Here is a 17,262-nt window from a genome sequence, read left to right on the forward strand (position 1 = left end):
ACTTGTAGCATTGGCCTTTATATGCTGTATTGCATTATTCAATTCATGTATTGCGAAGGGATGGTTTATATACTCTGAACCTGGCCGGGGCTGGTAAATAGGATTTGTCAAGATTTGAGTAGTGATATTTTTGTTTTTTGATGTTAGCTTATTTGAGAAAAGGGAGGCAAATAATTTTGTCTTATCAATGTCATTATCATAGTGGGAATTCTCATGTATTAGTTCATACATAAGAGGGTTGGGGGATGTTTTTTTCCCACAGATTTTGCTTATAAGTCTATGTATGCTTAGCTCAGATGTTTCTCTGGAGAGATTATTTGCAAAATTATTCCAATAATTACATTTAGCATTAATTATTGTTCTCTTGAGGTTAGCCTCTGCTTGTAACTTACTTAAATATGTGGCAGGGGATGGTTTTTTTAGGTATGCTCTCCTAGTTGCATTTTTTATTCTACACATAATCTGGCAATCCTTTGTCCACCATGCTTTAGGGGTGTGTTTAGGGATGGTTTTCCTAGGTGAAGTTTTGGGGATAGCTTGATTAGCTGCATTTGTTAATATTGATGTCATAGCTTCAGCATACGTGTCAGCAGTTACAACTGAGGTATGAGATTTCTGGGTTAAACTTAGGATTTCTTCATTGAGCTTATTTCTAAACATGGTCCAATTTGTTTTGGTGTTGACATATTTAGGGATATGTGGGAGAATTTTGGCTGGTTCATTTAAAGAGGATACTATTGCAAAATGGTCAGTGCATAGATTTTCAATTTTCTTAATATAAATTTTATCTAGTATATTTATTGAAACAATTTGTAGGTCAATAGTTGAGAATTTGCCACTTTTGGGGTTAAAATATGTATTTAGATTAGGAGGGGTAGGAATTGCTAAATCGGCATTATTTGAAATCAATCTTTCAATAAGCTTACCAGCTTTGTTTGCTGGTTTATCCCCCCACAGAAGACTGTGGGCATTAAAATCCCCGCAGATGATTATGTTTTTTTTGCATATTAGAATTAGTAATATAAGTGAAAAAGTCCATGGCATCCGTAGTCTGGCCATTAGGGTTATAAAGACTTAATATGTATGTTTTTGTATTATCTATCCAGACATTGATACCAATACCATCAACACCATTTGAAAAATCTGGGAAATTAATACCGCAAAAGTTAATATTATTATTTAAAATTATAGCTATACCAACTCCTTTTCTTTGTGAAGACCTATCCTTTCTCAGGATAGTATATCCTGGAAACTTTGTTTGTTGGTTATTAGTCAAATGGGTTTCTTGAAGGCAAGCAATATCAATGGAATTATTATTCATAAAAGATAAAAGTTCATTTAACTTATTTTCTGAAAGTGATCTTACATTCCACTGAAGTATTGAGATATGCTGCTTTGTTGTTTTAATTTTCATATTGCTGTGTATCAATGTTTAGCTTTGCTAGGAGCAGAGCAAGATCTTTTTTTGCTTGGATATGCATGTGATTGGGTAGGTACAATTTTGCCAATTCGCTTATAATTTTGGCTTTTTGTGGTTGTTTTAGGTTCATTGACTGTACTGCATTAGGATTTAGTATAAATAGGCAAATGTTAGGTGTTAATTCATTTGGATTTTCATCTGGCTTTTTGTTGATAATTTGATTAAATCCCGTTAATACTTCTGATTCTTTTCTACTTGGGAGAGGTGGCCATTCTGATCTTCTATCATTACTTGCAGAGGCTAGAAGGCTTGTCCAGGGTGAATCTCTCTTATATGAATGTGAGCTTGGTTGCTTTGAGGAAAGAGTCTTATTGGGGGTGCTTGATGCTTTTGGTAGAATGGTTTGTCTGTGGGTGAGAGGGTTGGGTGGTTTCATAAAGTTTTTGGTCAGGTGTGATTGAGCTGCATTTGCTTCCATTGCTGCAAAAGGGTAAGGTATGTTTTTTTCTGTTGCTATTTGGAGTGTTAGTGCTCGTTTTTTATATACAGGGCATAAAGTTTTATTAGTAGAATCGTGGGGACCATTGCAGTTGATACTTTTTGGCTGATTGTTTTTACAATTTGTCATTCCAGTGGGAGTCCTTACAAGAATTGCATTCATGTAATGTTTCACTGCATGTGTTTTTTGTGTGTCCTAGTTTTAAACATTTTTGGCATTGGATAGGTTTTGGCTTGTAGGGCTTGTGGGGTTTCCTTTGTCCAAAGAGGAATATCTGATCCAGGTTATTATTTTCTTCTCTTAGTGTGAATAAGAAAGACTTGCTTAACTTTTGGCCATTGGCATCTTGTTTACCCAATTGGGTTACATCAGCTACTGGGATTGGGTTACCAGTTCTGTCAGAGAGCCCTTCTTTTAGATCCTGAATAGGAATTTCTGGAGGGATGTTATACACTATTATTTTAGTTGGGTTTTGGTTTGGTGTCCAGAGAACAGATTTTATTGGTATGTTAAGAAGAGATTTTGAATTCTGTAATATATCTGCTGATTTAGAATCTTGAAGGGCTATTAGCAGAGTTCCATCACGGTTAATGTTTAATGAAAAGATTGATTTTAACACTTTGAAGATTGCAACCATCAAGAGAGCTATCTTTTTTATGTCAAAGGGGGTATCTGGAGTGATTTTTAAGTAAATTTCAAGGTTTTGTGAGGGGGATGTTGGATCATGAGGAGGGGTATTATTTTTGATTGGGGAATTTTTTCCTTTTTTTTGAGTTTCTTGATAGGACCTCTTGAAATTCATTTTCATTATCATCCTGTATTGTGACATACGCCCCGACTTCCACCATTGTATTATTCAATGACCCATCATGTGAGCTTTGAGAAAGTTGACTTGACCAGCCAAGGGGTTGAATGTTTTCGGCGGTACTTGGGGTAGGGTCCAGGGGGATTTTTTTGGGTGGTGTTCTATGCATTGCCTATTGGAATAAGCTTTAATACAATCAAAAAGAAGAAGAAAAAAATGATATTATAAAACCAGACTGCATGCACTCTTTCAAAGGGGGGGACTTCACCATCCACAAAAAAACACTACAGTGTTGTCCAGAAGATGGTTTGGTGTAAGATTGGTTCAATTGACTGCTGATAAATCTAGGTAAATATCACAAGAAATTTTATTATAAATTTCTTAAAGCGTTGCTGTTGCGGTTTTCCTTGCTGTTTGCAAGTTGTTGCTGTTTTGCATTGATAGCAAATGCTATCAATGCTGAAACTTTCAGGGCATGTTAAGGGGGATTTTGAACTAACCAAAAGGCATTGTATACATATTAATACTACTCATACAACTGATACTACTAATACTACAACAACTACTGCTACTACTAGGACTACAACTAGCAGTACTACTAAAGCTAAGGGTTTTAAGGCGAAATATTCAGAAAATGTTGAGAAAGATGTTAAGTTAAATTGAGATACTCCAAGTGAATACAGACTGTCAAAACCGCGTATCAGTAGCATCTCGAGAACGGGTTAGAGTATTAGGTTGAACCTTTCAGGGCATGGTTGAGGGGCATGTTTCACTAATAAAGATGCACTATTTGCATACTACTACTACAAATATTAGTAATACTATCACTGCTACTGCTATTAGTACTATGATTAATGGTATTAATGTGAAACTTTCAGAGACTGTTTGGATGGATGTTTTGTTAAATCTAAACACACTACTGGCATGTATGTTTTGAAATAAGCATATTAGCAATATCTCAGAAACCTATTAAAGTATTAGGTTGAAACTATCAAGGCATTAAGAAGAAACATTGAACTAGACCAATAAAGCATAATTTGAATACTATTACTGCTAGTACTGCTACTAAAACTACTTCCAACGTTCCTACCATTACTTCTACTACTATGACCACCACAACTGTTAATACTAAGGGTATTAGTAAAACTCTTGAGGATTTGTGTGGAACTGAATCAAAACACACTATGTACATGAGGGTTATCAAAGGGGTATATAAGCAATTTCCCAGAAACACCTTAGTGTATTAAGGTGAAACTTCCCAGGCAACCAATATTACTGCCACTTTTTCTACTACTACTTCTACTAATATTACTGTTACTATTAATGTTAATGTTAAAGTAAATCAAAATATTAAGTGCATCAAGGTTGTCAAAATAGAAAACGCTTTTAAGACATCCAGGTTGAATATCTTAGGACTAGGGTAAGGCATAAAGTAGAAATTTTCAGGGGAAAGCTATGTTTTTTTTTAAACAAAATCAAATGGTACTATTTGCATGCTGGTTGTCAATAAGATGTCTCAGAAATATCTAGAAAAGAACAGAGGCAATTCAGTTGAAATATTCAGGGCTACTACTATTACTATTTCTGCTTTTACTGTAACAGAACAGATTAAATCAAAACGAACTGATATAATAATAAACAAACGAGTCATACTCACAACGAGAAAAAACTAAGAAGAGCAAGGCTGGCACACCCATGCCTTCTAGAGACCAGAATATAATTCGCACTTTACTGAAAACAGTTCTTATTTCGATCCATGTGTTTTTATATCTAAAAACAATGAAAAAAAAAACACCACCATAACCAAGATCATAGGTAGCACAATAGCACTGCATAAGGAAAGAGCAAAATGGTCACAATGTGCACACTTTTCTGCCTGACCAAGACACTTCGTATAGAAGGAGTTGTCTTAAAAACTTCAGGAGCTCATTCGATTGGAAATTGAAATTTCTAGTTCCCCTTTTAAGATTTAAAGGTGATTGGAGGGCAACCAGCACCCCCATGTCCATCATTTCTACAAACACATCCAATCAAAATATTGGGATAGCCATTTTCCTTAACACAGTTCAAAGGTCCAGTAATTATGTATTTAGGGTTGTAATACCCCCCCCCCCCATAGCTCTCAGGGCAAAACTATAATTTATACTAGTTGTCCATTATTAAAATATAAGGTTTTTATGAAAGGGGTTGTCATATAAACTTTATATGTCTGATACTTTATTATAGTATCAGACAAGTAGAATCTAACCTTCAGATGATGGAGGGGGGAGGAAGCACTGTAAACTGTACACTGTGGATACTGCCTTGAGTTTTTGTTGGTGAAAACAGCCATTTTTTTTTGTTTTGCTTTTGTTATAATATTGCTTTCATTAAAGCGCAAACAAGACTGGCATTGTAATTGGGGTGCAAGGGGGACGACTTCCCAGTTCATATATCTAGTAATTTTTTTCTATTCTGAGTTGAATATCAGTTTTATTTTTGGTACATTATAAGTTCATTATTGGTTTCATTTTTTTATAATGTCTAATGCCTGTTTCTTTTAACTTTTAGTTCAATGTTCATTATAATTTCTGTTTTTTTCTGTAGTTATTATTTTTTTTTCCTCAAGACATAACTTTGCTCTATACTTTTCTTTAATAAACTTGTTTTATTTTTTGTTTTTTATTTAAATACTGAAAAAATAAGCAAATGAAGCTTGACACTTAATATAAACACTGATATTAATTACTGAAAGTCTTAGTATATTGTATTTATTAAAATTTAGAAAAAGACAAAATATTTAAAATGTATTTTGTTTTTAGTAAAGTATTAATTATGTTGTATTCTTTATAAGACATGAGGGGTATCAGCCCTACTCCTCATAGTTTTTGCTCACTTGAGCTTGATTTAATTATTTATTATAGTTTATGTTTGTTTTGTTTTTTTATGGCACTTGGTATTTAATTAGAAAAATTTAATTCAGAAAAATTAGAAAAAATGAGGTATTTTTAACTTACGAACAGGTGACCAGACCTTAATGAAATTTGACATTTAGAAGGATACTGTGTCTCAGAGCTATTATTTTAAATCCCGACTGGATCTGGTGACATTGGGGGGAGTTGGACAGGGAAATCTAAAATCTTGGGAAAAGCTTAGAGTGGAGAGGTCGGGATGAAATCTGGTGGTAAAATAAGACACGTGATTGACATAACCGGAATGGATCCACTCTCTTTGGGGGATTCGGGGGGGGGGTAATTCTGAAAAATTAGAAAAAATGAGACATTTTTAACTTACAAAGGAGTGATCGGATCGTAATGAAATTCCACATTAAGAAGGACTTCATAACTCAAATCTCTCATTTTAAATCCTGACCGGATCCAGTATCACTGGGGGGAGTTGGGGAGGGGGTACTGTAAATTTTGGAAAAGACTTAGAGTGGGGAGATCAGGATGAAACTTGGTGGGAAGAATAAGCACAAGTCCTAGATACATCACAGACATAATCAGAACGGATCCGCTCTCTTTGGGAAGTGGGGGGGGGGGGCTTAATTCTGAAAAATTAGAAAAAATGAGGTATTTTTAACTTACAAAGGAGTGATCAGATCTTAATGAAATTTCATATTCAGATTGATCTCATAACTCAGATCTCTTAATTTAAATCCCGACCGGATCCAGTATCATGGGGGATAGTTGGGGGGGGAGGAAATTTTGGAAAAGGCTAAGAGTGGAGAGATCGGGATGAACCTTGGTGGGAAGAATAACCACAAGTCCAAGATTCATGACTGACATAATCAGACCAGATCCGCTCTCTTTGGAGGAGTTGGGGGGGAGTATCAAGTCTGATATGTGTTACTGACAACCAGCATGGAAATAGTGCCTTTTGATTTAGCTTTAAACCAACATAAACTTCACTGATAGCTTCTACTTTATATCCTTTGCCATTCCTAAGATATCCTGCCTGCATATCTTGGCAACCTGGTCTTTTTTGGCAACCTAGATGCACTTATACTATTCTGATTTAATTCAATAGTAGCAGCAATAGTAGCACTAGAAGTACTAGCAAAAGTGGTAGTGATATCAGCGGCCCTGGAAGTGGGGGAGGGCTGGGGTCTGGCAGGGTGGGGGGCTACACGGGAGAATTTTTCCATGAGTGAATTTTAGTGGGAGAAAAGAATTGTCCATAGATAGTGGGCCGCTTCCTGGCATTATATAAAAAATAAATTAAATAACAAAAAAGAGTTTTTTCAACTGAAAGAAAGGAGGAACATTAAAACTTAAAACAAAGCAAAATAATTATGTATATGAGGGATATTTCCCCATCCACAATACCTTGCTCTTTATGCTAAAGTATTTTTGAACTTCTAAAAAAGCTTATTATTCTAATCAAATTGTCATTGTGTTTCAGGAGCCTTTCTTAAATAATTGGAAAATAAAGTAAAACTTCAGCGTAAGCAGCCAAATATTGACGAGGGACAGCCTAACTTCTGCCCAATAGTCTCTATAAGTTGCAAATGAATACCATTAGCCTTAGTAATAGTAATACTAATAGCAGAGGCAGAAGTATACTACTACTACAGCTTATAGTTGTACTATGCACATAATCCATTTTTATTAATTCAATACCCCATGAAAGTTTCAACCTAGTAATCTAGTCTGTTCTGAAGATACTGCTGATATGCCTTTTTGACAGTCTGCATACACATAGGGTGTTTCAATTTAATTAAAAATACCATTCAACATTTCCTGAAAATTTCTCCTTAACACACTTTCATAGTAGTAGAAGTATCAGTAGTAGTATGCACATAGTACCTTGGTTCAACATCTCCCTTAATATACACTCAAAGTTTCAACTAATACTCTTGGCTATCTCTAGGGTATAGCTGTTACATTCTTTTAATAAACTGAATTTTAACATCGTTCTTACATTCCCACAAAGTGCCTATTTGTTAGTTCAACATTCCCCTTAACAAGCCCTGAGAGTTTCATTTCATTACCCTACTTCAGCTCAATTCATTACCATTACTTCAGCTCATTACCCTATACCCATGATTCCCAACATGGGGTGCAGACCCCATTGGTGGGGCATGGTAATATTTTGGTGGGTTATGGGCAGGATGTGCATTCTTTAGCTGACTATACTTCAGGGCCTTAATTTTGAAAAAATTATTTTAATGTGAATAAGGTTAGACTTATATGCATTTAAAGAGCAAAAAAAGATACATGATAGTACTGCAATAAAGCCATGCATTATATAAAGGTTGTTTTACATAGAAAATATTATTCATTAGCATAAAATATGCTTAGAGGACAACCTAAGAAATTACTAAGTTAATGGCCTTTAAAGCTTTCTTCTAGCAAATAAATGTAAAATTTTCAAAACAACAAAGTTTAAATGTCACAAAGGGGGGAGGGGTTGTGATATAGAAATGCCTAAGTGGTGTATGGCCCAAAATTGGGAGGCAAAAACTGCCCTACACCAATTCTGGCATATTCAAGATATGCTTTTTTAACAATCAGCATACACAAGGTATGTTTTGATTTAGTTCAATGTCCCTCAAAACATTCCCTCAAAACATTCCCTCAAAGTTTCAATTTTGTAAGCTTAGCTTCAGTAGTAGTAGTTGTAGTAGAAATAGTAGTAGAATTAGCAGCTGTAATAGCAGTAGTAGTAGTTGTAGTACTGAATTAAAAATACCATTCAACATTTCCTGAAAATTTCTCCTTAACACACTTTCATAGTAGTAGAAGTATCAGTAGTAGTATGCACATAGTACCTTGGTTCGACATCCCCCTTAATATACACTCAACGTTTCAACTAATACTCTTGGCTTTCTCTAGGCTATAGCTGTTACATTTTTTTAATAACCTGAATTATAACATCTTTCTTACATTCCTACAAAGTGCCTGTTTGTTAGTTCAACATTCCCCTTAACAAGCCTTGAGAGTTTCATTTCATTACCCTACTTCAGCTCACTTCATTACCATTACTTCAGCTCATTACCCTAGACCCATGATTCCCAACATGGGGTGCAGACCCCACTGGAGGGACATGGTAATATTTTGGTGGGTTATGGGCAGGATGTGCATTCTTTAGCTGACTATACTTCAGGGCCTTAATTTTGAAAAAATTATTTTAATGTGAATAAGGTTAGACTTATATGCATTTAAAGAGCAAAAAAAGATACATGATAGTACTGCAATAAAGCCATGCATTATATAAAGGTTGTTTTACATAGAAAATATTATTCATTAGCATAAAATATGCTTAGAGGACAACCTAAGAAATTACTAAGTTAATGGCCTTTAGAGCTTTCTTCCAGCAAATAAATGTAAAATTTTCAAAACAGCAAAGTTTAAATGTCACAAAGGGGGGAGGGGTTGTGATATAGAAATGCCTAAGTGGCGTATGGCCCAAAATTGGGAGGCAAAACTGCCCTACACCAATTCTGGCATGTTCAAGATGTGCTTTTTTGACAATATGCTGTTTTGATTTAGTTCAATGTCCCTCAAAACATTCCCTCAAAGTTTCAATTTTGTAACCTTAGCTTCAGTAGTAGTAGTTTTAGTAGGAATAGTAGTAGAATTAGCAGCTGTAATAGCAGAAGAAGTATGCACAGACCACATAAGCCTTTTGCTTAGTTCAACATCCCTGTCAACAAGCCCTAAAAATTTGAACTTAATACTCTGAGAAGTTCCTGAGAAAGTGCTCATACATCCTTATGAGAACATCAGATCATATGATACATTTTGATTTAGTTCAACATACCCCTAAATATTCTGTAAAAGTTTTACCTCAATACCCTTATCCTTGGTAGTAGTAGCCATAGCAGTACTGACAGCAGCAATAGTGGTAACAGGCACAAAGTGCCTTTTAGTTAGTTCAGCATCTCCCTCAACATGTCCTGAGAGTTTCAGCTTAATATTCTAAGCTGTATGCATTTAGTGTGATTTGATTCAGTGGAAAATTCCTCTAAGCATTTCTGAAAGGTTTCACCTAAATATGATCAGCCTCACTAGTAGCAGTAATTGTAATAGCAGTAGTATGCTCATTTTGTCTTTGGTTAGCATAATAACTGTTAATGAGACATTGCTGGAACTGTACACCTCTTTCAATAATCTATATGCTCATAGTGTATTTTGATTAAGCTTCCCAGAAAGCTCCATCTTATACCCTTGGCTTCAGTAGTAACAATAGTTATAGTAGTGGTAGCAGTATTGGCCACTGTGTAGCAGTAGCAAAGTCATTCTCATACCCAAGGGAGCTTTGTGGTTAGTTTCTTGTACTTTTCTCAGGGATTTATTATGGAATACCAACCAAGAAACCCAGCTAAGGATCTAGTGTAGTCTAACACAATCCCATGCTGATTTCACATCCATCCCTGTATCATCCCTCATCAAGAAAACTACTACTACTACTAATAACTCACTGCAGCACCAAGCCACCTGAGGCCAACACAGCTATGCACACTCTTCCTCCAACGTAATCTATTTAAAGCCTCCCTCTTTACATACTCCCAGGAAGTTCCCATTTCCTTTAAATCTTTATTTATGACATCCTCCCAACCCAGACAAGGACAACCTGCTTTCCATGTAGCCCCAGACGATTGGCCAAAAAGGACAATCTTTGGTAATCTGTCATCCTTCATCCATAGAATATGGCCTAGCAATCTCAACCTTTCTTTCATTATAGCCCTAAAAAGCGGGATTGAACCACATTTTTCATACAGCCTACTGTTTGAAATATGGTCAATCAGCCAGGTACCCAGAACAATCCATAGGCAATTTCTCTGGAAAACATCTAGTAAATATTCATCTGCTTTTTGGAGCGCCCATGCTTCAGAACCATATTTGACCACTGTCATCACTGTAGCTTCCAATATTTTAATCTTAGTTTGCATACTTATCTTTCTATTTTTCCAAACTTTTTTTTAACTGTGAAAAAAACACCCTGAGCATTAGCTATTCTACTTTTAACATCTTCACTGTTCCCACCATCTTTACTAATAATACTACCGAGGTAACTGAAGCTCTCAACCTGATCAATCTTTTTGTTACCTAATGTCACCTGTTCATCTTCACTTATTCCTAGCCTTAGTGACTTAGTCTTCTTAACCTTAATTTTCAAGCTTATTTTAGCACCCTGAACTTGCAAAACCTCTAAAACTTCATTCATTTTGCTCACACTTTCATCTAATATGCTTAAATCATCAGCATAATGTAAGTCCAGGAGCATTTTACCTCCCCATTTGATTCCATGGTCTCCAATTGCCTTTCCTGTGCTCCTTAAGACAAAGTCCATCAAAATGATCCATATAAAGAGGGATAGAACACAACCCTGATTTAATACAAACCAGTTGCCAACCTCATTTCCTACCTTAACTGCAGCAGTATTATTCTTGTACATGGCACAAATCACTTTAATGTATTTTTCTGGTATACCATATAACAATAAGATCTTTGTTAATGCTCTTCTATCAACAGAATCAAAAGCTTGCTCATAATCAATAAAACTGAGGACCAAAGGTGTTTGACAACAAAGGGACTTCTCAATTATTAACCTAAGAGTGAAAACTTGGTCAACACATCCTCTACCTCTTCATCAAGAAAAAGATATTGGGTATCTCCATCCCTGCCTCATCCTTCTCTATAAAAGGTAACTAATTGCCACATTGTATCAATAAAGAAAAATGATGGGCAACCTCTGACAACAGAATACTCCTAGGCAGTTGGAAAAGCAATTTTCTCATTTACAGAAGTGAATTTTGAAATACTTTCTACCAAAGTGGGTCAGTAGATTTATTGTTAAATTTGTAGTAAACGATATAACTGGCTTTTGTATAAAGTGAATATACCACTCAATGCCTTTTTTTATGCTCTCTATGAATATCATAATTGCTTCTACCTTAAATTCAGATTTAAGCACTTTTTAACTTAACCTAACCTTACTATGTGTCATGTATTATCAACTCTGGAGTTTCTACAAAAATCCTTAGATTGCTCCAAGCTGCAATTTAAGGTAATTTACCTAAACTAACCTTATTATAAATAATTTTAGCACTGAGAAAATATAGTAGTATTTTGTCAAAAATGGCATGGAGAAAACATAGTATTATTTTGTCAGAAACAACAACAACTTGTACTTTAATTGAAAATTTGTCATCTTTAAGATCTTAAAAAGTGCTTAAATTTGGATTTGTGGCAGAAGCAATTATTATATTTGTAAAGAAAATAAAAAAAGGCATCAAGTGGTATGTGTACTTTATTGGTAAGTCAGTTGTATGAACTGTCATAATTTTTTGGAAATTTGTCATTTCAAGAGCTAAAAAGGTGCTTAAACCTGAATTTAAGGTAGAAGTAATTATTATATTTGTAAAGAACATAAAAAAAGGCATCAAGTGGTATATTGACTTTATATGAAAGCCAGTTATATGGTTTGCTATAAATTTACCAAATTATTTCTCTCATCTGCACTTGCTCCAAACCAAATCTGCAAAGATCAAACCAGATCCTTATTCCTAGAACTCTGATTACTGCTGTGTCCACAACAGACACTAAGTTTCTTAAATACATCCCTTATAGGGTTGACCTATCCATAGAAGAGAAAGAAATTAAATCAGAACTAATTGATATTTCAGGGGCACTAGTTGAAGTTTCAACAATAACTAGACTGAGTATGAAAATGAGGCCTGATGTGATTAATAGAAAAACTGCTTCATAGCCTAGGTGTAGGCAATTTCAAATAAGAATTTTGTCATTTAAGTGTTTGTATAGGACCATCTCACCAGTTAACTCACTAATGAGATCAGAGTTATTCTTAGGGAGGAGGGAATGATACACCACCAGATGGTTAATTTGACATATATATATATATATATATATATATATATATATATATATATATATATATATATATATATATATATATATATATATATATATATATATATATATAAATGTGTAAAGTGGGCAGGGTTTTGAAGCCAAGGGAAAAGTTGGGGTTGTACAATATGAATGAAATTATATTTGAAATACTAATTCTAGTTATCACTGGTAATTTCTGTATAGTAGGAAGTCAAAAAATAATTAAAAATCTCATGCATCCATTAATGTTCATATCCAAGATGGTTCACTTTAACTTTCAAGTTTAAACTAGCCAGCTGTTTGTGAACAAAACAAACCTCCAATTTTGCTTACATATAACATTACCTATAGAGCAAACCATTATAGTCCATGAGCCCTGCAGGCAGTGGGGTGAGGTCTGTATTCTATATTTATTAAATAAATATAGAATACAGACCTTGTCCTGCTTCCAATGGGGCACTTGGACTAATATGCTTGACTCTATAGGCAATGTTACCTGTAAGCAAGCCCACTTTACTCATTTTTAGTTTGCCCCATGGAGGAGGAGGGTCAACCAGAAATGGATGTGCTTCTAGAATCAGTTTTTCTAAATGCTATAGTATGGAAACTATGCTGCTTTGCAGCATAATTTTGAATTTAGACAGCTTGTGATGAAACTAAACAATTATCATATAAATAGTAGCTAAACTAGAATCCTGCCTCTCACTAGTGAGTTAGGCTAAATAGAAAGTTTTCCAAATTGTGAAGGTTGCAATTAGGTCTAGCCTAGATTAGGCTTATCATATTGGGAAGAGAATTGAAAGTGACATACAATTATATTTATTTATCACCTAGCAAGGAAAGTAAAACTTTAATTTAAACTTTAAAACAATATAATTTGTCTACTATCAGCCTAAGATAAGTTTTTTCAAAACCCACCAGCTCAATTCATACAGACCTTTCCATGACCAACATTTAGTGGCCAAGCATAGATAGCAGGTTCTCCTCCAGCAGGGCTATGGAGCTTCAGTTCAGCCCCTTGAGCCATGTCCAAAAACTAAAACTTCAGCTTTTGTTATTGACCATTTTCCTTCATGTTTAAAAATTTGAGCTACATCTTCTAAAAAGGATAAGTTTAGGCAAAAACTATCGGACCATAGAGTATACACCGATGCTCTCAGCTTAAGATTAACCATGAAATAAACGAGATTTTGAAGTGAAAGTGAAGATCGACATTAGAACTTGAGGCAAACAAAAAATCATTTCGTCTAATATATAAAATAATATAGAGAGCCCATTCCCGTTTCCTCTTCAGCCCTAGTTCTTCTGTGCTAAAGTTTTATGGTGACAAGCTGAAAGCATTTATGAGTAATACACAATGAACAACCAATTAGTTTTTAAGACATTTAAGCGGAAAACGGTATTGTTTAGAATAAAGAATCAGGCATAAGATACGATCTTTCATTTTTGAGATAATCTGAATTTTTTTATTAAAATGTCCTGGTCTTTATTTGGTGGCATCTGGGAAAAAACTAACTTTAGTGTATAAGAGCAAGGGGAAGGAAAAACACACGACCACCCAAAAATAGATACACAGGCATGGAATTAAGGAGGATAATATAATAACACTCTCACATAATGAATAACTTCTGTTTATTTTAAGTCTAAACGCCACTAAAGGTATATTTGTTTTTCAAAGCATAACAAGGGTTACTTCAATTGTAAAAGGGGCTACTTTCACTTCAAACTCATCAAACTTAAAACCGAATGTAACGTTTGCAGATTAACGGCCACAGACAAGAAATACCTAATATGTTGATTCTATCAAGCAGTTCGTGGTAACGAAGTGTGAGCAAAGTCCAGCTCAATAATAACAAAAACTCTAAAAAAAACAGAATTTTGATACCAATAGATACATCAAAAGAATTGGATTTTATACTAATTTTAAATACATACGTTTCCTCAAGTTTAGTCTTACCCATCAAAAGTTTCAAGCCTGAGGAAATTTGCCTTATTTACGAATAAAGGGCGAAAACCCCCCCGAAAAGTCAAAGAATCTAAATGAAAATTACAACATCAGATTCAACGCATCAGAAAACCCTACCGTAGAGGTTTCAAGCTCCTGTCTGTAAAAATGTGGAATTTTGTGTGTTTTGCCAGAAATTTAGTGGCCATTCTTAATGGCCAAAAACATACAGTAGGTTATCCCCCAGCAGGGCTATGGAGCCTCAGTTCAGACCCTTGAGCCATGTCCAAAAACAAAAACTTCAGCTTTTTCTATTGACCATTTTCCTTCATTTTGCTATTTAAAAGTCGCATCACGAACGCGTTTTTATCTGTTGTTTTTTTTGCTTTTTTTCCCCCAGGGGTGATCGTATCAACTCAGTGATACTAGAATGGTGGGAAAGGGCTCATTTAACAGAAACTAAAAATTATAGTGCCCTTTTTAAGTGGCCAAAGAATTGGAAGGCAACTAAGCCCCATCGCACGCTCACTCTTTTCCCAAGTTCACTGGATCAATATTTTGAGATAGCCATTTCGTTCAGCATTGTCGAAATATCTGATAACTATGTCTTTGAGGACGACTTATTCCTCTACAATCCCCGGAGGAAGGGCTACAATTAATGAACTTTGCCCATTATTTACATATTGTATTGGTTACTGATAAGTATACAGACGTTAGTGGAAATTATCAGGGGGAATTTTTCTGGTGGGGGGGGGGGTCGGGAGGAATGGGCTACGTGGGAGGATATTTCCATGGAGGAATTTTTCATGGGTGAAGAGAATTTCCATGAAGGGGGTGCTGGATTTTCCAACATTGTTTAAAAAACTATCCAAAATTAAATAAAACAGCAAGTTTTTTCAACTGAAAGTAAGGAGTAACATTGAAACCTAAAACAAACAGAAATTATTACATATATGAGGGGGTTTGTCTGTTCGTAAATACCTCGCTCTTTAGGCTAAATTGTTATTAGTAATTTCAAAAGAGCAAAATATTCTAATTAAACAGCTGTTGTGATTCCGGGGTTATTCTTAAAGAATTGGAACAAAATTCATACTTTACCATAGAGAGTGAGGTATAGACGAGGGGGAAAGCCTCCTCTTAATATGTATGTGAGGAAGTTTGCCCCCTCGTCAATACCTCGCTCTTTACGCTAAAGTTCCAATTTTGTTAAATAATGGTGGATACAAGCATTAATTTGCTTGTGTTATTTTACGGCCAATCTTAGCATTTAATTTTACCTTACACAGCTTCATAACTATGATTTTATGTGATAATAAATCAAAGATTTTTTTGTCTTCGGTTTGTAGCTGTTATTAAAAAAAAAAAAAGAAGTTTTTTCTAACTGAAACTAAGGAATAACATTAAAACTTAAAACGAACATAAATTATTACGTATATCTTTTAAAGATCTTTTTTTCATTCATTTCAGTCATTTGAGAATTGCTCAACTTGTGACTTTCATTTCCATAAAAACAGTTCCGACCTCTCTGGCCGTTCTATTACAATGCCTTACAAAATTAGATCCGCAAGAATCGCTAATTTAAGTTACGTAGGAGAATCTTTCCACTGAGATATTTCTCATGGGGGAAGGGAATTTGCCATGGAGGGGGAGCTGGATTTTCCCGATTTTATTAAAAAAAATATCAGCAATTAAATAAAAAATGAGTTTTTTCAACTAAAAGTAAGAAGCAGCACTAAAACTTTAAAGCAAACAGAATATATTGCGTATATGAGGGGGGTTGCCTCTCCTCAATAGCTCACTCTAACGTTAAAGTTTCTTTTTTAACCTTTAAAAGAGATTATTATTATGATTAAACAGCCTTTGTGATCCAGGAGTCACTTTTAAACAACTGGAACAAAAATCAGACTTATGTTATCATTAGTTAAAAAAAAGGTAAAATTAATATGCAATATTTTCTTAATTATTTATGTACGGTGAGCCAAATTCAAAGCCTGCTTTAATTCAAAAACGTTCCGAAATTAAATAAGAAAAACAGGTTTTTTACTGAAAGTAAGGAGCGGCATTAAAACTTAAAACGAACAGAAATTATTCCGTAAAGGAAAGGGACTGTCCGCTCCTCAACGCCCTGCTCTTTACTCTGAAGTATTTTATTATTTTAAAAAGTAGAATTGTAAGAGAGTCAAAATTTAGCGTAAAAAGCGGGGTGTTGAAGAGGGGACAGCCCGGATATCCCAAGAATACTTATCAGACACTCCAAATTAATAATCTTTAGCGTTGTAAGTAACGTTAGAGATTAAGAGGATTACTACTTGAAATAATCTGAATTAATTGTCAGATGAGCTACGCCGAGAAACCCCTAAAACACCAGATAGGCGAAGATAAAGGACACCACATGTCAACAGAAGTCCAATCTTTTCCGAAATGGGAAAAAAAAAAACGAAAAAATGTGTAGAGAAGCAGTAGGGACAGTAACTGGGAAGTGTGACACAACTTAGGGGATTGTTCAATAAGCTATTTTTACAGTGGAATACATGTTTTGAATGTTGTTATTCACCTAGTTGTGCAATACCGTTTCAGTTAAAAAGATGCCGAATAAGTAGATCCATTATAAAGCTGCAAGACCCGTTACACAGTTGCTAATACCGTTCTTTATATTGAAATGGCTATAAAGTAATAGATTTGTTTTAAAGAAAGTTAAAATCTTTTATGTTGTATGATATGTGATCGAAACATATTTAATCACAGTTTCTTCCA

General features: G+C 34.8%; 1 protein-coding gene across 6 annotated transcripts in view; it reads right to left on the bottom strand.

The window, feature by feature from the left end:
• Positions 1 to 13,671, bottom strand: part of LOC136034883 (histone-lysine N-methyltransferase, H3 lysine-79 specific-like) — an 80,971-nt gene extending 67,300 nt beyond the window's left edge. For 5 of the 6 annotated variants that reach the window (XR_010619266.1, XR_010619267.1, XR_010619268.1 and 2 more), the window contains exon 1: positions 13,501 to 13,654. Coding sequence is in view for 3 of the 6 variants with exons in the window: in XM_065716372.1 (XP_065572444.1) it covers positions 13,501 to 13,590 (90 nt within the window). In the remaining 3 variants the exon portion in view is untranslated. Of the gene's footprint in view, positions 1 to 13,500 lie in introns of all 6 variants that reach the window. The other variant, XM_065716371.1, reaches the window with a different exon arrangement.
• Between the last annotated feature and the right edge of the window lie 3,591 nt (positions 13,672 to 17,262).

Source organism: Artemia franciscana, chromosome 13, assembly GCF_032884065.1.
Source record: "Artemia franciscana chromosome 13, ASM3288406v1, whole genome shotgun sequence".
NCBI classification, from domain to species: domain Eukaryota; kingdom Metazoa; phylum Arthropoda; class Branchiopoda; order Anostraca; family Artemiidae; genus Artemia; species Artemia franciscana.